The following is a 23,106-nucleotide window of genomic DNA, read 5'->3' on the forward strand; positions in this document are numbered from 1 at the left end:
TTATTTTCATTGAGTTGTCTGGCAATTGCATCTTTTCATCAGACTGAAAATTTTTATGCTTTTTCCACTAGGCCACTTAGTGCTTAATGTCCCTTTGCAGCTGTAGCAACACTGTTTAGATTCATCAAATGGAAATCTTTGACTCTTACTTCAAATTTCAGTTTGATAAATCAAAAACAATATCTAAAATATGGGTCTGAACAAAAATGGCTTTCAAAGAGCCAAAGGAACAGCATACAGTAACTAGACTACATTTTTATTCATTTGATTTTCTTCCTTTAGAATATTTTTCAGTGGTCGTTCTTAGAACTGAATGTTGTTGAATCCTTGTTTTACTTCTTCCAATTCTTGTCTTTTGTTCCAAAAGGTCAGAATAAATTTTAAAAGACGTTAAGACCCATCCACTTCCACATTCTTTTTTCTGTGCACCACAGGCAGGACACTCTCTTGGTCTTATGTTCCAGAAACAATAAGAAAGACAGTAAAAATGCTCACACATTTTACAGCTGTTTGACATATGGGAGCCCTAAACATCTTCCAACATAAATTGAGTACTTACCACAATTATTTGTTTTTTTGGGAAGCTAGTCCTCAGCAGTTCAGAGATCTGCACAGGCCACTGCTTGTAACGCACCCCTTGGCTGTTCTGTGTGGAGACTGAACCCGCAGGCCTCTGGTTCTAAAAGCGTGAGCCTTTTTACTGCTTGGAGGTAGTTAGGGACTTACAAGTCTATATTTGCTTTAACCATTAGAGGGGGACAGAGAATCATACTCTGCTAACATAGATTGCATTAGTAACTAAAACGTTCGCAATCATTTGTGTGTGAAATAAAAATAAATTGGATTTTCTTTTTTCTCCGCCAAGAAGCCAGTCACTTGAATATTACAGAATGTTGTCTGGTTCTTCAGAAACACTAGTTTTCTTGCTTTCAGATGTAAATTTTCTGTTAAGGATATATTTAACTAACTTTTTATGATACAATTAAAGTTACTTAAGTTTCAAATGGTTTCTTAATGGCTGTGTTGCAAAGAGTAAGTATCTGAATCTCTTGCACTCAGAGTTTGTTTCTAAGGCCTTGTCTACACCCATCCGCTAGTTCGGCGGCTGGGAATCGAAGTTCCGGGTTCGATTTATCGCGTCTGGTCTGGACGCGATATATCGATCCCAGAAGCGCTCGCCGTCGACTGCGGTACTCCAGCTCGGCGAGAGGAGTACTGCGGAGTCGACGGGGAGCCTGCCTGCTGCGTGTGGACCGCGTCTGAACCGCGGTAAGTTCGAACTAAGGTATGTCGACTTCAGCTACGTTATTCACGTAGCTGAAGTTGCGTACCTTAGTTCGAATTTGGGGGTTAGTGTAGACCAGGCCTAACTTGGATCTAGCTGTCTAGCCTGCTAACTTTTGCCACCAATGTTCCAGCTGAGAATCTATGTCCACTGATATCTCCACCATTGTGGCGTGGGACTACAATTTATTTATTGTCATTCCTCTCAAGGTCCCTTTAAGAACATTTAACAGATTTATCCTGGATCTGACCATTTTGTTGCTAGACATTGAGAAATCCTGCTTCATCAGTCAGGGCCGGCTCTAGGCACCAGCAAAACAAGCTGGTGCTTGGGGCGGCACATTTTTAGGGGCGGCATGGCCGGCGCCAGAATGCCGCCCCTAAAAATGTGCCCTGGCCGCCCTAGCTCACCTCCGCTGCTGCTGCCGCTCGCGCACCACGGCGCACGAAACAGCTGATTCGCGCGCCTATGCTCCCCCTCCCTCCCAGGCTTGAGAGCCTGGGAGGGAGGGGGAGACTCCGAGTGGCCGCGGGCGCCGCTTCTCCCCCTCCCTCCCTCCTAGGCTTGAGAGCCTGGGGGGAGGAGGCAGGGCTGGGGATTTGGGGAAGGGGCGGAGTTGAGGCGGGGCCGGGGGTGGGGTAATTAAAAAACTGGGCGGGGGGGGGGCGGCCAAAATTGTTTTTGCTTTGGGCGGCAAAAATCCTAGAGCCGGCCCTGTCATCAGTTAATGGTCCACTGATCCGTATGTGAAGAAATCTTGCTTGTCACCTTCATTTTAGCTTCTCTGCATCTTGTTCCTCTTGTAAAATACCAGATATATCAGGTATCCAGTAGAACTAAAGCAAAACTATCTGGATTCTAAGGCTTTCTCTGCTTTCCTTTCTGTGGGAATCTGACACCGTTAAAGGACTGTGATTAGATATCTTTGAGTATTAGATTTTCATTTTTTGTATATGGTTAGCTAATTAATATAAACTTTCTTTGGTGTATGAGAATATTATTTTCAGTTGCAATGGAACTTTAAAGAACACAGAGTATTCCTAATTCTTGCAGGTGAGTTACAGGTTTACCAAGTAGACCATTATAGTGGCAGAAGAGTGAAAAGGCTTGAACATCAGAGCCTCAGTCATAAAATGCTTTATTTTTCAGCCTTTACTCTCTGACTCCTCATCTCTATGCTTTCCCTCTACATTAGATTTTTAATGGTGAATGAACAACTTCATTTATGTTATTGAAACATTAATAGAAGTCTTGGAGGGCTTTTTTCCCCCAGAACATTTTATCAATTTGCAGAGAACGAAATAATTAGAACTGGCCAAAATAGGAAAACAATTTCATGAATAATTTTATATTTTTAAGCATTTGAAATAGATACATTTTTCATTTTTGCAGTATTTTTACTGAAGGTTTTTACCAATAGTTTTCAAAAATTTTCATATACTGAAACCCCAGTTTTCAGTGAAAAAATGCAGTTTTGGGAAACTGAATTTTTAAAAATCATTTTGATGCAAATATGACTAAAATATGAAGTAGAATATTTAAAAAGAAAAGTTAAATAACTGACAACTTTTCTTACTCTCTTTTTAAAAAATGAAACTTTATTTTCTACAAAAAATTGTGACCATCTCTGAAAAATGATAGAATTAAAATACTTAACTTTCTTCCCATTCTAAAGCAAACATGTGGATAATGAGTTTTTCGGTAATTAGACTTGGAATGATTAGATTTTTATCAGTAAATGTTGATAAATGTTGATTTCACCGTACATACACATACTGATGAGAAAATATTTCCAGCTATAATAAAAAAAAAATTACAGATAGGCAAAGTAAGAAAAATGCTTGAGAGGTGAGTCAAAATCCAGTGATTTAGACTTTTTGAATTAGGCTTGTTATAAATAGACTAGTAAATGAACAGTAAAAACAGGTATGATCTGTGGATTTAAGGATATTTACTTGGTATATTTTGACGTGATGTTGACAATTTATATTTTAACAGTTTATAAAACTTTAACTTTTAGAATATCAATGTCTACTGTCATTAAATAATTATCTCTCCATCCACCCAATAATTGCATGCAACTGTGAAAATTTAAATTGATAAAAATAGAAAAAAATGCTTTAAAAATAAAACATCTATATTATCTGTCAAAATTATAAAAAAGATAGACGTCAGGTTCTGCCAAGCTTGTGTATAATGGACTGAAGATTCTTTTACCCTGAGAATGGACTTTTATTAGTTCTTAGAAAACAGACACAATTTATCCATCATGACACAAGAGAGTAGCAAAATTTGTACTTTTAGCTTTTTATAGTTCCCTAGAGGGGTATTGGCCTAGTAATGAACCAGCTGGTTACAGTGGAAATTGTACCCTTGAGATACATTTAAAGTAATAATGTAAAATGCAGCTGGCTGACAGTCAGTTTTAGTTAAGCCTGCTTTTTCATCAAGAAGGGCATAGTATGTTAGTGATGATGTCAGCACACACATTTCAGAACTTGTATAATTGCCAGAATCATATTATTTCTCTCTGTTGTCAACACTTGGAGGTGTAGAAAAAGCTGCCAAAATAATGAATTGCAAATTCAGGAGGAAAATGGTATTAAAATAATTATAGAACCTTTTGGATAAAGAGAGTGGTGAGAGAGAGGGAAACTAATTTGCAAAGACGCGTCATTGCAAAAACATAGGGCCACAGATCAGAAAAGCCTTAAAGCACAGTTCACAAATATTAGACTTGCAAAGATGAAGCTTTAATTTTACCACATTTCCTTATCAGGATGGACATGCTGCCTTTTTTATAATCTGACAAAATGTTTCTTTATAATCCTCATATTCTCTACCAACATAGTGGAGTATTTTAAAGCAGTACCAATAGGAAAGTAGTAAGGGGAAAGTACATTCTGTTTGTTTTATATATTTTTTCTTTTTAGTGTGAATTTAGAAATCATGAGCCCTGGAGTCCTTTCTCCATTGACCAGGTACAGCACAGGCAATGGCATAACAGTTCCTCAGCAGTGCCTGGAAGGACTGATGACAAAAGTAGTTAAGGTCTCTGGGCCTGTTGAATCTTTGGGCACTGTGTTGCAACTGACAGCAAGGTGCCATTTAGGCACTGCACTAATGCCACCAGTGCTTTTCTTTGGTCCTGATTAGCTATCAGATGGTAACAAACTTTCCTTCATGAGTAACTTGGATTAAATTCAAAAATAAGAAAAACTTTATATCTCAGTACTAATCTTCTGAACCATCCAGTATTCACTGTATTTTTTTCTTTTTAAATCCTCTACATAAAGTAAAATATGTGTGTGTTTTCTACTTTGAACACATGAAAGCCAATGAGATTTAGTGTAAACACAAAGGTTCCGTAAAATGGAGGGTGGGGAAGAAAATCCAAACAAAACATATACCATGCAAAAAAGAGAAGAAAAAAATTACGGCATGGAGTGTGAAATTCATTCTTTTCTAACATCCTTCCCCAACTCTCCTATTAAGGGGTGTCAGATAGAGTGGTGTGTGGGGAGGAGAGTAATGCCAGCCATGTTTTTAAAAGATAAGCACCTGATTAACTACTGTGTGTTTCTCCACTTTTATGCCAGTATATCTCCAATTGACTTAAGTAAGTGTAGAATGAGGTCCCTACTGCCATATGCTGCTGTGCTGTATTACAGAGCTTCTGCTAGCATGTTATGCATGTCTTTGGTGAATGAGGGCACTCTCTTGGACCATCTTTGCCTTTCTGTGAATTGGGATTGTGTTCAATTATCCCTGAGACTGCATACTTGGTTAGACAAATATGGAGTGACTTTGACCCCAGGTTTATGAGGGAATGCATATCTATTTTTAAATTTTAGAAATAAATGATCATATGATGTTCTATTCAAAGCACTATCCCTCTGCAAGCGACAGTTAACAATTTTTCATCGTGTGTTGTAGATAATACAATTATTTGTGAAGCTGAACTTTTCTCCAAATACAGAAATTAGGCAATTCACACTGCGACTCCTTGTTACGTTTTCAAAGTAGATACCTTATTTTCATTAAATTTTGGTACAAGAAATATATCTGCCCAGTTCAGTTAGATCTATCAGTTAGTCCCTTTGCTTCTAAAAGTAAAGGTATATTTCCAGGTATGTAAAAATGAAATGGTTTTAGTAATTTCAGGAGGACAATGATAGTTAAAATAAATCCTGTTACTCCTTTTCATGCCGCACAGCTTCTGAATGGTCACATGGTATGATGCACTTCTCCATAGTAATCTGGTTGCTGCCATTTTACTGAGAAATAGTGCCATCATTTGTCATGTGGCACTGGGGCCAATCTCCATCCAGTTTTAAAACTCGTAACTGGAATTGCTAAATTCCAGTTTAGCAATCAGAGGAAATCTTAGGGTCTGATCATGCAAATCCTTACTCACTCTAACAGTCTTTACACATGTGAGCAATCTCCTTGAAGTGAATGGGACTGATTGTACAAGTAAGGACTTCTCACAGGAATAAAGGTTTCCACAGTTGGGCTTTTATTCTCTACTGTTGATATGATGGGTGTATGTTTCATGTTGTGAAATTGTCAAAAATAAAAAGTGTACTGTAGTTTTAAAAATAGCTTGGAATACTCCAAATTCCAGACACACCCTTCTCAGAACAAAATTATATAAGAAGAATATTGAAACAAAATGTCCTTTTGTTTAAAAAAAAATCAAAAGTTTTTAAAAATGATTCAGTAAAATTCTTTATCTCATCAGTCAAAAATTTGAGTGATGATTAGTACATTTTGTTCTGCAATGAGGAACTATCTCTAAGAATTTTTGGCAGGTTTATGGGGTAGTTAATAGCTCCTGCTCTTTAATGAGAGTTTCCAGTGCAAGTGAAAAGAAATTCAAGACTGTTTAACTGCAGATTACTTTCCGATGTTTAAATGATTTTTTGTCTTGTATCTCTGTGACTGTTGCAAAGCTGCCTCATTTACAGAATATAGTGCATACAGCACTTACAGGGCTGCCTCTCGCCAATGCATCTGTGGTCCAGCTGTTCAAAACCACTAAAGCACTCCTGGGCTCCTGAAGAAATGAGACATACTCAAATCAGGGTTTAATCTGTGTTCTATAGTAAAGAGGAGTTACCTTTTAGCTTCAAGAAATATCACTTGGCTGCCTTATTGGATGGAGAAATTGTCTCTGAGGGTTTTGCTACAGTAGCCTCCACTCAGATTTTAAATCAAAGAGCAGAACGGTTAGGAAAGCTGTACCTAACGCTTGGGGCTTCTTGTACTTCGCTTTAAAAATCTGATTGCAATAGGCCTTGAAAGATTAATATACAAGTCCTTTTTTTTTTTTGCCGTGCTACTCCAGAAGTTCATGTAACTTTTATATGCACTTTATAAAATGAGTATTTTGAAAAGTGAAACATGACTGTCAAAATATTTTGACTCTGGGTATCTGGTGTTGCCCAGGTCGAGGAAATTTAGCAAATAGTTACAACAACACATTTCATGATGGTCAGATATACTGCAGTCTTGCACTGGTTATGTGGCTAAAGGCACTTAACCGTTGTCCTTATGGTTCACAGCAAACTCAGCATAAACACTTATCTGCCATAACCAAAACTTTTTCATGAACCACTGCTTGTTTGTATGACACTCATGGTATATACTATGTGCTATGTAGCTATTTTTTGAGCAGTTCACATTAAATCTCCTAACATTTGCATATTGTTTCTGTCTTCTTCATAATAAATGTTGCCTATAGTTGTAACATAAAAATCACTGCCTTCTTGCTTATGACTCTCAATTTTCTTTAGCAAGCAAACTTTTATTTGAATATTTTCAAGGTTTGTAAGCTTTATGTGTGACCTGATCCTATAGATGTTATCACCTGATCCTTCAGGATTCACCACACCTTGAAGAGGGGGAGGGACCATTGTCCAGTTTACTGGATGAACGAGAATAGTGCTTTACGGGCCAGGGGGCGGGGCAGAAGGGAGAAGCTGTTGCAAAATGGGGAGTGGATCAGTGGGCAACGCTGACTCATCCCCAGGTACCAGAAGGGCTGGGGAGTTGAAAAGGGACAAGCCTGGTGGGAAGAGCAGGCAGAGCAGCACCCACCCTCCTGCCCTTTGAGGTGACAAAATACCAGGTTTGGGCAGGACCTGCTGTGGGCTTCGTGCTAGCTGCTCCTTTCTAGAGGGGCTGGGAAGGAATTTTTCCCTAACTACCAGATTGGCCTAGGTGGAGTAGGGTTGGGTTTTTTTGCCTTCCTCCACAGAGGGTTCAGGAAGGGCTTTGTTATGGTGAGTAAGAAAGGAAGTTAGACTCATTATGTAAGTGTGGGGTGGATGCCCAGTGCAGGTACTCCATAGGGAAGGGATACAGTGACCAGATAAATGGCTTGGTAATGAACTTAAAAAGGGATGTTGGTAAAAGGATCAAAACGGGGGGCATTCGGGGCCCCTATGACTGGTACAGAAGAGAGCCACGCCCCCCTTTCTTATAGCCCACCTTGACCCTAGTTCGAGGGCAGATGGTAAAGTCCCAGCAATGGGTTGAGTGGGGGAACTGGATGGAAAAAGAGGGGAGCTGGCGGAAGCCCCCTGGGTAGATATTGAATGAACATGGGGTTATCTTCACTGTGCACTTTTAACTGCCAAGTTGTCCCAGACATCTAATAACAACGTTGCAGCCTGATTAAAACCATATCAAGCATCTCCTGTCCTTCTTTTGGTATAGCCAGACAATGAGCCCTTTCTGGTTTTTTCTTCAACTTAATTTTTATTTTCCCTCAGAAATGTCATTGTTTACATTCATAAGGTCAATTCAAACTAATGGAATATAATTCCATTCTCATTGTTAGCTTACAAACAAAATACGCTATTGATGCTCTGTTCCCGAAGAAAATCTAGCAATTCACTCCCGTTCTGCTAATATCAAAACTTGGCTGTTTAGGCCCATTCATCTGTGCAAATAAAATGTTGTATTGAGGCAGTAAGGAACAGTTTATATTTTATCATTGCAACTTAAAATTACAGAATTTGTATTATTTCTCATGTGATATAGTAAAAAAGATTGCTACAGAGATATAGTGTGATACAAATATTACCTGATTTTTAAAAAAAAGAGGTATTCTTGTTTCTTTTCAGTCAGTGGTGAAGACTGGGCGACTGCTGATCAGCCATGAGGCCCCTCTGACAGGAGGCTTTGCATCGGAGATTAGTTCCACTGTTCAGGTACAGTGAAGTTTATTACAGTTATTATGTTTTACATGCCTGGCCATGTACGTTTGCAGAAAGAGTATTTATCAGTAGATTTAAAGGCAAGGTTTTAATAAAGTAAATGTTAAAATCTCTCACTCGGCTTTCACCACCTTGTCAGTGCTATCACTGTATGTTCTCTGGAGAATGAATCTGGGAGAAAGGAGATGAACTAGTATAACTTCCATAATTCTACTAGCTGAAGACATTTGCTTCAATGTAAAATAAGGGAAAGGGTTGGAATTGACGTGATCAGGTTTCAGTTTTAATTAAATAAATGTTTGCCAGATTGCCTAATATATTCTTACCCTAATTTGTACCTATATATATAAATATATAAATAAACTGTATTTAATAATACAAATAAATAATATTTATTTATAGAAATAATAAATACACCATACCTTTATGTGGATAATATTATGTCCTTTGAATTCTTGATGTATTTCTTCAACTAAACAAAATCTTTTTCTGAAGCCTTCTTTGTGAGATTGGTCTTAAATATTCAGAAGTTTCAATTCAGTGTACATTAGTTTGTCAGAACAATAAGGATACCATGCATCTAAAGTACTTTATGCTAATAGCAGCTGCTGAAGTGGAAACTTTAATTTTAGCTTGGGTAAGGATTTACGTTTAAAACATTCACTGAAAAATGTACAGCATGTGCTATTAAGTATGGGGAAAAAAATTTCCCTGCTGTATTGTTTCCAGTTCTTGCCGAATTTACTTCAAACCTGATTTACATTTTATTGTTGTCCTCAAAAAGGATCATTTAAGAAATGTTTTCCTCTTTTCTTTTTTTGGCATATTTAAATTAGAAACTAAAACCCACCAGACCAAAGCATACTTCTTCACCACATTATGATGTAATTGTTCAATATGGTATTAAAAATGACAACATATTAAGGACCCAATCCTGCAAAAGTGGAGCTCCATATAGGCACAACAGCACTAGTTAAAAAAACATGGGAATAAGTTACAGCATAAAAGGGCTGATTTACAGTTGCTGGGGGACCGTATCTTTGCATTTCCTGAGCTTTGTGCATTGAAAATATCAAATGTAAGAATACTTCTATGGGTTGTTTTATATTTAATGTATTCTTTTAGGCTTTCACTTTTTCTCCTATGTTGCTAAATAAAAAACCTTTGGCATTTGTATTTATTGCAGTAATTATCTGTATAAGGGAGAAAAACCTTTCTTGAAAGGAACTAAAACATTTTATTTCATCTAAAAATTTTATTTTGTGAAACAAACAATTTCTTTAAAGTTTAAATTTATTTTAACAGTCTAAGAGATAATGCAGACTCCTGTCAGGATGACAGTATTGCTCCCCACTAAACCATAATCTCACTCTTTAGAACCTGATTCTGCCAAACTTCTTGACATTGAATAGTAGTGTCTTAACCCTGGGGGTAGTCTTATTGATTACAATAGCACTACTTGAGATGTAAGGTACTGCTAAAAGTGATATATATTATGCAGGGCAGGGGAGAATGCAGAATCTGACACGTCAAGATTTTTTATGTTCCTACTAAAAAAGAAAAATAGGAGAAACTAAACCAAAATACAGTATAGCCCACTGTTAAAGTCTTTGAAGCCTCTTTAAAGTCTGCAGTTTGTTTAAAAAGTTGAATATGCCACATATGAAATAAGTAAATAGAAAACAAAATCCAGCAAGGTATTCATTGTTGCAATTGCTGAATAATTGTTAGGAAGTAATAATGCTTAAGAAAAAGTTACTTCTCAAATCACGTGAAAGTCCCATACTAATTAATTTAAATAAAATAAATCACATGTATCCATGCAAAAACGGGGGGGGGGGGGAATAAAATAACAAAAAGAAAAATTCCATCATATAATTTGGGAGAATCGTTACATCATATTATTATTCAGACTACAAAATTACTTTTTATCTTTTTTAAACTCTGTTAAGAAAAAAATGCCCAGCATCTGATTCAGCTGTCATGGGTTCATTATCCATATCAGAAACTTCTTTTTGCCTAATATAATTTATTTAGAAAACAAAATGAAACCTAGGAAGCCTTAAACCCAAGGGACATTACATGCTGTCTGTACCAAAAGCATCTATTTTGGGATAGTACCTCTTGGTTTTACATTCATATTTTAATCTGGAGACTATAGTTTAGAAAATCTTAACTAGTTTACCGTACAGTCTACTTTAAAACAAATCTAAATATAAGAGGGTTTGGCACAGAATTTAGTAAAGCTCCATTTCTTCTTGGTATACAAATAATTTAATTGGTTCAGCTTGAATTCTCTTTTTTATAATCTATTATCATTATTGTTTATGTCTTTGTTTAAAGATTTTGTCAATTTCTTAACTTTCTTAAAAATAATTGGTATGAACAGATAATATCCATACTTAAAAACTTACCAAATTTGTTTAAATTGAAATATAATTTATGAAACGCATTCTCTGTCATAACTTCTTTTTGGCAGAGTATTGCTTTAGGCATAATAAAAACTTAACTTCATTATTCATTTATAACACATATTCCCTGTGCAGTGAATTAAGAACTGTATGTCTGATATGATTGTGCCATAAAATTAAAAAGTAAAAGGGAAATTCATTTTTACTGGATGTAGAACACACTAAGAATGCCAGAAATCTTGGGTATTGTAGTTGGCTTTAACTTCTTTTTACACATGGAAGTAATGAGACTTCAACACAGAGTCCAGTTGGAGTAGATGGTAAGTTTCCATATTGTTATTCCATCCTTGCTGTGAGGTCTCTCATGAGGAAAAAGGTGAATAAAACCACCCAGGTTATTTTCAAAGAGCCTTATTATGATAAACATCTCACGTTTTTGTACACTTTAAAGAGATGGTCCTGAACTGTAACAGTGGCTCTGAACCTTCTTGAGCTGCAGGGAAGCTTGGAACCTGAACTGAACTTCACTTGAACTGAAATTGGACCCACATTTAGCTACAACAAAGTCTAAAACATCTGAATATTTGAATATAAATAGGATTAAAGTCCTAGAAGGCACCACACCCCCGGAAGTACATGCAGTGAGACAACAGCAAAGGACAGCAGGCGGGCAGGGTTCCACACCCATAGTGAGATGCATTTACTGTGGGAGACAGCATGAATGGGTAAGGGAGAAGTGCCCCACACAAGGACAACATTGCAAGTCATGGAGCATGTTGAACCATTTTAGCAGTGTGTGCAAGAGCAGAAGAAGGTCCAAGAAAGATTCAGTCAGAGGGCATGGCCCATCAGACATCATGGTGACATCATGACTCTCTCCTTGAGTCTGAGAGCATATCAGGTTAAGGGTGTCGGAACAGAAAAGCAACAAGGGACAGTACCAAACTCTGCATGCAACAATGTTAATAAGGAAACTCCCTGCGTGATTTCATCTCAGGACAGCTGGACCTTGTGCAAAATGATTCCTCAGAGTGAATTGGACTTGAACACACTCATTGCAAAAAGTAGGCATGCTCTAATAATATACAATGAGAGCATAAAGCAGCCCAAAGGAAAATGTGACTTCATAGTAACTAACCCAAAAAATAAGATGATACCAACTGAAGTTTGTGGTGGTGGATGAAAAGCACCACAGACCCTTCTTAAGGAACAAATCCAGACAAGCCATAGACTTGATCAGGATACAGTATCAGAATTTTATAGCTGCAGTGCAAAAAACAAAAGGGGGAATCCCATGGACAATGAAGACAATTTTAAAAGAATGTGGTTATGTTTCAAAGGCAATGGGTGCTTTAAGGAAAGGTGCAGCTGGAAGTAGACCCTACAGTGGAACCTGTGTACTTTCCACAAAGGAAAATTCCAGTGGCATTACATAATTCAGTATGCAAGGTGCTCAAAGTCTGCACCTATAGAGGCCAATACAGCCTGAGTAAGCAGCATGATGGAGATAAAGAAGCCATCAGGCAAATTATACATCTTTATACACCCAAAACTACTGAACCAGGTATTGAAAAAAATACCAGTATTCACTGCCTGCTATTGATGACATCTTGTCAGAACTTTCAAAAGCCAGAATCCTTATGGTCTGAAATATGAAGAACAGATTTTGGCATATTAGCCTGGATAAAGAGTTCAGCATGCTGACAACCTTTGCACTACCATTTGGTCTGTACAGATGGCTGTGTATGCCAATGGGTATAAGCTTCGCACCAGAAGTGTAAGGGAAAACTCATCCAAGCATTGGAAGGACTGCTGGGGATGAAAATGATTGCAAATGATATACTCATTTTAGGTGAAAGGAGTAAGAATACAGAAGCTGAACAAGACCATGATAGAAAACTACAAGCTTCTTTACAGAGATGCAGGGACAAGAACGTAAAACTACCCCTCTTCCCCAAAATGTGACTCAAACAGTGTGGGGTGACATACACTGGACAGATGCTTAGAGCAGAGGGACTGGAAGCGGATGCAAACTAGATTAAGGCAGTCAGAGACATGCCAGCTCCAGTGACATGAAAGGGGTACAGCGCTTAATAGGAATGATTAATCTTCTGTCAAAGTTCTGTCCACAACTGGCTGCAATAGCGGAACTCATACGTCAGCTCACCAGGCAGGGTGTTGAGTGGGACTGGGCAGGTCCCCAATGGCAAGCATTTAATATGCTGAAACAAATGACAGTATATGCTCCTGTCCTGAAGTACCATCACCCAGGAAAGCCACTGACACTCCAGTGTGATGCATCAGAAAAAGAAGTGGGTGTAGCTCTTTTGCAGAAGCAGCCAATTGCTTATGCCAGCAGAGTCCAGTCAGAGACCGAACAGAGGTACACCCAAATAGAAAAAGTGCTTCTGGGTGTGGTATCTAGGGTGGAGTGAGTCCATCTGTTGAATCTATTGGCAAGTACACCTATGGCCATCCAGTAAAAGTGCAATCGGACCACAGTCCACTAGAGACAGTCATGGCAAAGCCCCTACTTAGTGCCCCAAAGAGATTGCAGCTCATGCTGAGGTGCCTCCAGCGCTACCAGGTAGAGATCACATATTGTCCAGGGTGATTAGTGGTGAAAGCTAACACTCTGAGCAGGGCATAAATACCTAGCATTAGCAAACTGGGGGAAGGAAATAAGGGCATAGTGCAGCATTGCTAATGGATTCAATCTCCAAGTTTCAACAACAAAGCTGATGGAAATCCAAGAGGCCATGGAAAAGGACATCCAATTACAGGCAGACGGGAGAGCAATACTAGCATGGTGGCCAGAAGGCAAAAGCCAAGAACCAGTAGGAGCAGAACCATACTTTCAAATAAAATGTGAGGTGGGTATACAGGATGGAATCCTATTTTGAGGACAGAGCTGTTGTTCCCACCTCATGACATAAGGATGTCATGCAAAAAAAAATACATGCCTCACACCTGGGCATTGACAGCTGTCTTAGATGGGCTAGAAGGTACCGTTGGGAATGAATACACAACTCCGTTCCTTATAGAAGGGTGTGACACTTGGCAGTTGTGTGATAACCTGAAGCAGAAAGACTTTGTCACCACATGAGCTGCGCACCTGACCATAGGAAAAAATGGGAGCTGACTTATTTGCTTTCAGTGAAAAGCAGTACTTGTTTACAGTGGACTACTATTCTAGTGTTTGGGAGGTTGATGCTTTGCCTGATACAAGAAGCAAGTCAGTGACTGGCAAACTTTGCGAGCTATGGCATTCACCAACAATGGACCCCAATTTGCCTCGGAAGAAGTCAAGGACTTTGCATTCCAATGGGAGATGGCCACCACCTCACCTCCCCAGTATACCCACAGAGTACTGGTTAGGTGTAATCGGCTGTGAAAATAGCTATGAGACTGTTGCACAATGCTGTTTTTTTCTGGTTCAGGCCCCTTGTTAGTATTTTTGGCACACAGGAACATTCACAGGGTACCAGAATAATCCAGTGTAGGTATTGATGGGATGAAGCACCAAAATCCTGCTACTAGTGAGGGAAGACCTGTAGAAGCCAGAAGGATGGAAACACCGCTGAGATGGCCTACAATCAGAGAAAACAGACATAAGAGTATGTCAGATCATCCAAGGATGTACCAGCTCGGGAGACAGGTACTCGTGTGAGGATCCAGCCATTAGAGAGAGACCAGAATGAGTGGACTAAAGGAGCTGTGGGCAGTGTAGCGGCACCCAGGTCAAATGAAGTGACTACAAAGAGGGATAAATCTTGCTTGTGTTATGAGCTGCCCTTTCCCCAGAGCAATTCAGTCAAGTTCGAGAGAGACCGGGTGTTTTTAACGATTGTGACGGGTCAGGCTATAGGAGAGTGGTAGAAGGCAGGTATATTAGCCCCAGGATAAGCAGGTCCCTTTCCCCCTGGTAATTGAACAGGGGTTACTCCAGGTTAATTAGGACACCTGGGGCCAATCAAGGGCCTGCCAGAACCTGTTAAAAGCCTCCCCTCCACTCAGATAGGTGCGCACAATAGGAGTTGTGGGGAGCAGGTGTGCTACTGTAGAGCCGGACAGTGCAGATACTGACAAACGCAGAAGAAAACCTCACAGGTACAGAGGTGAAGAGCAAGGGAAACCAAGCAAGGGCATACAGCCCTCCCAGGCCCCAGAGGTTTGGGGAGAAGAGAACCTACCAGAGGGGAGAGACTGAACTGGGTGCCTGGCCTGCTGCCACTACGCCCGGAGGAGCTGCCAGAGACTAAGAGGCTGCCCTCCCCTGTCAGGGAGGCCGGGAGGAACCCCTGCTCAGACAAAGTGGGGACAGTAAACCCAGGGGTGTGGAGAAATTCCTAAGGAGAGAGGAACCCCCCCAGCCCACCGCTAAGAGGAAGCGTGGAACCCACCTAGGTGGAGAAGGAGCTCTGTCACACAATTTATTAAAAACTACAATAGGATTTAAATATATGATCCTAGACTACAATTACAGCAAGTAAGTAAGAGCTGAACCCCTGTTGGATGGTCCAGCGAGGCATACCGACTGCGATCAGATGAATCTGTTTCTCAGTCTGTCACCCCTGCACCATAGAAGCCACGACACAAAGAAGCTCTTAACATACTCCTATATACTCTGCTGACAGACTTGATTGACATTTGCTTTGCTTGCTTTTGCTAGTATCTTTCTGTCAGAACTCTGCAGAGGGCATACCATATCACACTCAGGCAGCAAACAGTCAGGGATGCTGGCTCTGGCGAACCACTGACAAACGCAGGCCTTGTGGACTAGAGTGGGGACCCTGTCCCCACCGGGTGGGACCCGGGTCAACCTGACTCTACCGGGTCCCAGCCCAGGGCCCTAACAGTGGGAGAATGATCCACCACTGGGTCAGCGGGGAATCTGACTGCAACATGCTGGCCAGCTGTCATTCAGCAGCACACCGAGCTATATTCGGCTTCCCTTGGTCACTTTCTACACTCCCATTCCGGGGAATGCCTGGGGTTGTCGTTCATCTTGCAAGGGTAAACAGCTAATGGCAGCTCCAACAACTCTTCGGCATCTCTGGCGACCAGTAGCTTCTGCACTCCCTCCGGATCTCGGGCGCTGTAGCGGCTGCCATCAGGTCTGAGTTCCGGCAGTGGGTGGTAAACATCCTTCTCGGTGGCTTCTTGCCAACTGAGCTGGAGGGCCATCTTTTATATTTCCAGTCCTGTCTCGCTCCTCTGCTTCAGGCGGGGCAGGCATGGGTGCCTGGTTCTGCCCAGCAGGGGGCGGTCATGACTGTTTCCCCATCTGTCTGGAGCAGTGGTTCCCAAACTGGGGTTCACGAAATGTTACAGGGGGTTCTCGGGGAAAAAAATCCCTAATGGCGGACAGAGCTGTCCCTAGGGACCCCGGGCAGCACGGGGCCAGCAGCCTGCAGCCCCTGGACTTCCAGGAGCTAAGCAGATCAAAGCAAGCATATCTATCACACTGAGGATATTTAAACTTCAAGACTCCTTATAAGAAACGGAAAGGGAGGTGAATATTTTTTGCTATTTTTAAAATTAAATAGGCAGCTAGTATTGTTTTTAAAATTATTATGAAGAACAAGTTTAAACTTTGTTGTAACTGTCCCTGCCAGCAGGTATATGGGATCTTGGGGAGCAATTACCACACAGGTGGTTGGTCTGATCTTCCTCTGTCCCAGAGGTCTTGGCCTCTTTCCAGGGACAGGGAGGGCAGTAATTGTTACCCCAAGATCCTGTTCGTGACGCCATGTCCCTGCCAGCAGGTATATGGGATCTTGGGGAGCAATTACCACACAGGTGGGGTGCCAATTAATTTCTTTATTAAGAAAATGCAAAAACAGGGAAAATTCAATAGTGAGGGGTATGGGGTTTGTTAAAGTAGACAATTGGGGAGGGGTTTCTTTTAGTAAATGGGATAGGGGGTTTCAATAGTGGGGTACAATACAGTGGGGTACAATACAGTTGGTAACCAATTAACACTGAAGTGTAAATGTAACAGGTAGCTAACAATTTCTATGTAAAGAGTGTGTCACAGCAGCATATAACCAACTAACAGTATGGGTAAAATGTGTTAAATAACCAACAACTTTAGGTAAAAAATGTGTCACAGTGGTGTAAATGTAAAATGTGAGGTGTGTTAGAGAGAAAAGGGGTGACCAATGGGGTTTTACGCTAGAAAGAGAGAGAGAGAGAAAGAAAGTGGTAGAGAAGTGAGGTTGGGGGATGGGGGAAGAGGAGCACGTGGTGGAGGGAGATTTAAACTCAGGGAGACACAGAGAGCAGACAGGCTGCAAGTTTAAACAGAAGAGAGACAATTATACAAAACACAGCAAAATCTTATCTATGATTTAACTTAACCAAAACTACACAAATTAGCAAGTAACAAAACGCAATGCAACAGTTCTTTAAGCCTAACTCACAGGGTACAATGCAAGCAATTTTCTAAACCTAACTTAACTACAGCTATGCAAAATGAAATTACAACTTATCTAGACTAAAGGACAAAATCTAACCTAATGGGTGCACCTTATACTAGGGGTAGTTCCAGAGGGCAGAGTGGTGTGTGCCCAGGATACAGCTCCAAGGGGGGAAGGGGATTTAACTAGTGGTGGCTGCAAGCTGGCAGCCCAGGATACAGTCCAGGAAGGCACAGGCTTATTTCTAGCAGCAAAGGCGCTGCAAAGCGAGAAACAGATTACAGATACAGACCAAGGAGTTTAAGAGAGGTTTTAAGACACAGACCAAGGTTTAGCTTTAGTCTGTGTGCTGGGGAAACAGAGCCAGCAGCTAAAGTAATAAAAGTATAGAAAGTTTCACAGAGGGATTCTTACCAGTCCCCAAGGCAGCAGCAAAGGCAGAAGCAGCAACAACATCAGAAGAAGCAAGGAGGGCTCGGTACGGTCTTGATAATCAGGAGGTCTCTCAGGCAGCAATTCGTTCTTCGTGGGGGGGGGGTGTTAAAAACGGGGGTACGCTCAAAAATAAAACGAGAGCGGAGAAAGGACCCCCCAGAACCCCTGGCTGATCAGACCAGGTAGCAATGCAGGAACCTTTCTGATCTTTGTTTCAAAAAAATGCCTGTTCTTAAAGGCAATCTCAGGCAGTTTCCCCACCAGTAATCCTGATAGGCTCCTTCTGTCACAGGGGAGGAGATACAGGGAAAAACTGCAGGTGAGCATAGAGACATGCCTGGGCAGAGTCCTGGACCATAGGCGTGAGTTCCCACCTCAGGACTCAAAAGCACATGAGGCCTATGACTCATGCCCAGGATCTTAAAAACACATTAGGTCTTGCAGCTCTGGACATTGCCTACCCTACACCGAGCCCAGGTTTAACAAGGTGATAACAGGACCAACCCTTTGAACAGGGCAGTAGTCCCACTTAGCACGTAGCACAAGTGGCCATCCCTTTGAGAAGGGCAATGGCTCTTGGTAAACAACTTAAGGGGCCCTCCCTTTGAGAAGGGCAGTGGCCCTGGTAAACAACTTAACAGCCAGGGAGGGGCGGCCACAGGAGGAGAACAAAACAAAATGGAGTAAGGGGACAGCTGTAAGAAACAAAATGGAATAGGGGGAAAGCTGTAACAGACAGTAACATGCTCTGTTTGCCTGGACTGCTCAAGACCTGAATGCTTGTGTAGGAGGAACTCTTTTGAGTTGGCTTCTTAAATACCTTCATGCTGTTTCACATCTGATACTCCTTGATGAAACATAGGAGCCTTGTCTTATAACAGGCTTATTCAAAGTGATACAAGCTACGAAAGTGAGATCTTGGAAGAGTGTTGCCGTTTTCATAATGTAATAAAAGTACTGTAATGATAAATAATAATAATAGTGTGTAATAAGCATGTCATAAAACACATTTTATATTTCCAAGATCACTGCTTTTATAATTTGTACTCAGGTAAAGGAGAAAATCCCTGCAAATATTCATTTTTAAGAGGGGGTTCGCGAGACTTGACGTGCTAGTGAAAGGGGTTCACAGGCTGTTAAAGTTTGGGAACCACTGGTCTGGAGGGAGGCCACGCCCCCTCACTATAGTAGCCTTTCAGTGTGATGGTTTGCACAGGATTAGCTATTTGCCCTTTGGATTTTCTGTACAGTTTTGCTTTGATTTCTCTTTACAATTTATTAATAGAAAGGGTCTGAAATTTGGCTCTGGCTGAAATTGTTCCTTGGCAGTCAACTTCTGTCTCTTAAAAAAAATCTTTATGTACACAAAATTGGGTGAAAGATGTATCCCGAATAAGCCTGGTGCAATTTGTTTTGTTTTTAAAATTTGTATTTCTGGGAATTTTTGGCAGCTATTTGTCATAAGCAAAAAAAGCACAAAAGGTTGCTAATAGAGAAACTTTTTATGCATAAACGTTGTTATGTGCCAGTTACATGCAGCTTTTGTGCTTCACAGAAAAACATGCTATGCACAAAAGCTTATGTGTAGATGCTGGCACATAATGGCTTCTGTGCATAAGCAAGAAGGCTTTTATGTACAGCTCCTGGCACATAAGGGTTAATGTACAGCAGCTGCTGGTGCATAAAGTCCTTTCCTTCAGCAGCTGCATTTACACCATATGCTACAGACCATACACTGCAACCTTACCCCTAACTGCTCCCCTCACCAAAGTGAGTTCAGTGAGACTACTCATAAAGTTGCAGTTAAGCATGTTCTTTGCCTCAGTTAGTCAGTGCTTCAGTTCTCCATCTGTAAAACAGGGATAATATTCCTTTGTCTGTCTTGACTATTTACATAGTACACCTCTACCTTGATATAACGCAACCCGATATAACACAAATTCAGATATAACACAGTAAAGCAGTGCTCCGGGGGGCGAGGCTGCGCACTCCGGTGGATCAAAGCAAGTTCACTATAACGTGGTTTCACCTATAATGCGGTAAGATTTTTTGGCTCCCGAGGACAGCGTTATATCGAGGTAGAGGTGTAATCTGTTTAGAACTGTCTCTTTCTACATATACATACAGTACACAATGGGGCCCAATCTCTTTAGGTGCTGGTGATAAATACTATAATAAAAATAGTAAATGAAAATGTTTAATGATATATCAGTAGGGTAATTTCCTGCTATAATAACCTTTAATGGAACAGCAGGATAAATGACAAGACCCAGGGCATTTTTGTCAGAAACATTTCAGAAAGGAGAAAAACTGATATAATTGAGAATGTCCTTCAAAGTCATCTATTTCAAAGCAATCTCATTCTGAAGCAAGTTGCCATAGCAGAAAGTTACAAAACAAACCAACCTTGTACAAAATGATTTCAGTAATTTTGGAGTTATGGACATTTAAATTTGAATGCCCCAGAGTTTGAGATTGAACAGAGACTATTCTAAACCAAACTACTTTTATATTTATCACACAAAATTGAATGCAAGGATTTCACCTTGCTACTGTAAAACATTCATAACCGTAAAACTACTGAACCAATTCTTGTCTAGAAAATCCTGTTTTTTTTCAAACTCTTTCATTACACGACTTGAAAAACAGAAGTTTAGAGACTCTGTACAACTTCACTTAGGCAATTTACTTCATAATCTGAGATTGAGGTGGTTCTGTCCAAGGCGTTTTTGACATTATTAGTGGTCGTTTGACTGGCCTATTTGAACATAAATTTATCATATGATACCTTAGAAAAAGCCCAGTCAAGCTCTAGTGCATAAGTTTTTTTAACTATGGGGTCTTTTACAGTCAGTTCTAGAGACTAGCCTCCATTCTTTCAATGCTTCCCATTCGGAATCTATTTTTACCCAAATAGGATGCAAACATTTTTTGGGGATCTGTTATTAATTTATTGAAAGCAAGTATTTTCTGGGTAATCTGCCTTAATATATGCTTTAAGATTCTTACTGCCTCAATATATGTGTTGATGCAGACTGACTTGGATTTGATCATCAGACTGTTGTTGAAATGCATAAATCTTAAACATTTGGAGGAGGAATTTGAGTATGAGAAAAAAATAGTACTTATACTGAAAGAAGAGATTAATGTTTCAGAGCAGGGGTGGCCAACCTGAGCATGAGAAGGAGCCAGAATTTACCAATGTTCATTGCCAAAGAGCCACAGTAATACATCAGCAGCCTTCCCATCAGCTTCCCCACCCCCGCTCCCAGTGCCTCCCGCCCACCGACAGCCCCGCCGATCAGTGCCTCCCCACTTCCCCGCACTGCCTGATCAGCTGTTTCATGGCATGCAGGAGGCTTGGGGGGGGAGGGGGAAGGGGAGAGGAGCAAGGGCACAGCAGGCTCAGGGGAGCGGGCAGGAAGGGGTGGAGTGGGGCAGGCCTGTGGCAGAGCCAGGGGTTGAGTAGTGAGCACCTCCCGGCACATTGGAAAGTTGGCGCCTGTAGTTCCATCCCCAGAGTCGATGCCTATACAAGGAGCCGCATATTAACTTCTGAAGAGCTGCATGTGGCTCCGGAGCCACAGATTGGCCACCCCTGCTTCAGAGGAATTTTCTGGGGTCCTGTTTATCTTTGGTCAGCCAGAGAAATAGTATAATAGCCCTTGCACTTGTGTTTTCCAGTTTATTAGAAGGATGGCTCAGGGTAGGACAGTCCCTGTAATTTGGAGAGCTGCATGAATGTCAGTGCTGAATGTCTGCAGTACGCTAACAGGACTTGATGGCAATGCCTCTCCTCTTTGGGCCAAATAGTGGGAGAGGTTTGGAAGTTACCGTCAGTTAGATACTCCAGAAGAAGGCATATTGAAGTATTCAGGTGCAAGATTGTTAACACACACTACTTACACAGACACATAAGAAAATTATTAAATGTGGTGATCTGATTTTGTTTTATATTTTGACACAATCCCAGTTGGCAGTAAAATTAAACTGACTAAAATCCTAGTCTCTGAAGCACTGACAGATAACCATGGTGTTTCAGAATCTGCCATCCTAGTCAATTTCATTTCTCGCTCCTCACTCTTTTTTTGGTGTCCAGCTGGCAGGGATCATAAACTATAAAGGACTCTGTCACTGTTTTCATAAATCACAATATTAGATGGTGTCACTGGGTTGGCAGCCAAAACCAAATAAAGTCCAGAGAGATAACATAGAATAAGGGACTGGGATAGACACAAAGAAAATAAACTCAGACGGGGGCAAAGAACTAATGACAGTGATGGGGTAATAACAAGGGTGGTTAGAAGGAAAGAGGAGAAGTGGAACAGACCAAAATAACCCCGAATAATGGGAGAGAGATTATGCCATTTGAAAGGAAAGCAGGTGAGAGTAGTGGGAATCTGATTAAGATGACCCAGTAAGAACAGTAAGGGACAAATAACTCTTTGAACCAAAACACAGTCAGGTACATAATGAAGAGGTTTGTTGTGTCTGTATGATATAAATATTCAGGCAGCAATTCAATAAACTCATAAATTTCTGACCTAGCATGATCTAGGCTTTGTTTATAGCTTATATGGATACTCTTGGCACAATCTTTTCTGTATTGTTCTAAAATCCAGGACAGGAATGAAGATATGCTCAGGATATTACAATAGACAGCGTAGAAATATGGAAGAGAGAGGCAAAACATTGCAAGGGGAAATGGGACCAAAAAATTACAATTTGCACAGAGCTACAAAAGATGTGCTAAAAAATTCAGATTTTCCTGCTAAATTTAGAATATAAAAAGAAAAAAGCACACAAAATAAATTCATCTTTGAAACAGTCATACCAAATACTCTACATTTTAAGCCACTTAGACATTACAATAAATGTTAGAGATTTTCTGTTAGGAATTCATACTTAGAATTTCATTCAGAATCTGATTTTTTTAAGCTAGATTGTCAAGCTTTCTTGATTTTGTCCCAGTGCAAGTCCTCTCTATGATACTTCTAATTGTCTCATGAGAGTCAAATGGTAGAGTTAACTATGCAGAGATCCAAATCTTGATATCTTTGCAGTCCAGCAATTCTGTATCATGAGTCTGGCTTACTGGACTCAGTTAGAATCCATACCTAATGGAATTGTCCTTTGTGGGGTGGTGATTCTTTGAAACTACATTGTTATCATCAAGGAACCATCAACAGACATTCAGGGAGTAGTAGGGTGACCAGATGTCCCGATTTTATAGGGACAGTCCTGATTTTTGGGTCTTTTTCTTATATAGGCTCCTATTACCTCCCACCCCCTGTCCCGACTTTTCACATTTGCTATCTGGTCACCCT

The 23,106-nt window shown here is 40.5% G+C and overlaps 1 protein-coding gene across 1 annotated transcript in view; it reads left to right on the plus strand.

The window, feature by feature from the left end:
- Positions 1–23,106, plus strand: part of BCKDHB (branched chain keto acid dehydrogenase E1 subunit beta) — a 258,498-nt gene that overhangs the window by 162,535 nt on the left and 72,857 nt on the right. Inside the window, exon 8 of the mRNA XM_065400997.1 lies at positions 8,419–8,505. Coding sequence (XP_065257069.1) covers positions 8,419–8,505 — 87 coding nt within the window. The remainder of the gene's footprint in view (positions 1–8,418; positions 8,506–23,106) is intronic.

This window comes from Emys orbicularis, chromosome 3, assembly GCF_028017835.1.
Source record: "Emys orbicularis isolate rEmyOrb1 chromosome 3, rEmyOrb1.hap1, whole genome shotgun sequence".
NCBI classification, from domain to species: Eukaryota; Metazoa; Chordata; order Testudines; family Emydidae; genus Emys; species Emys orbicularis.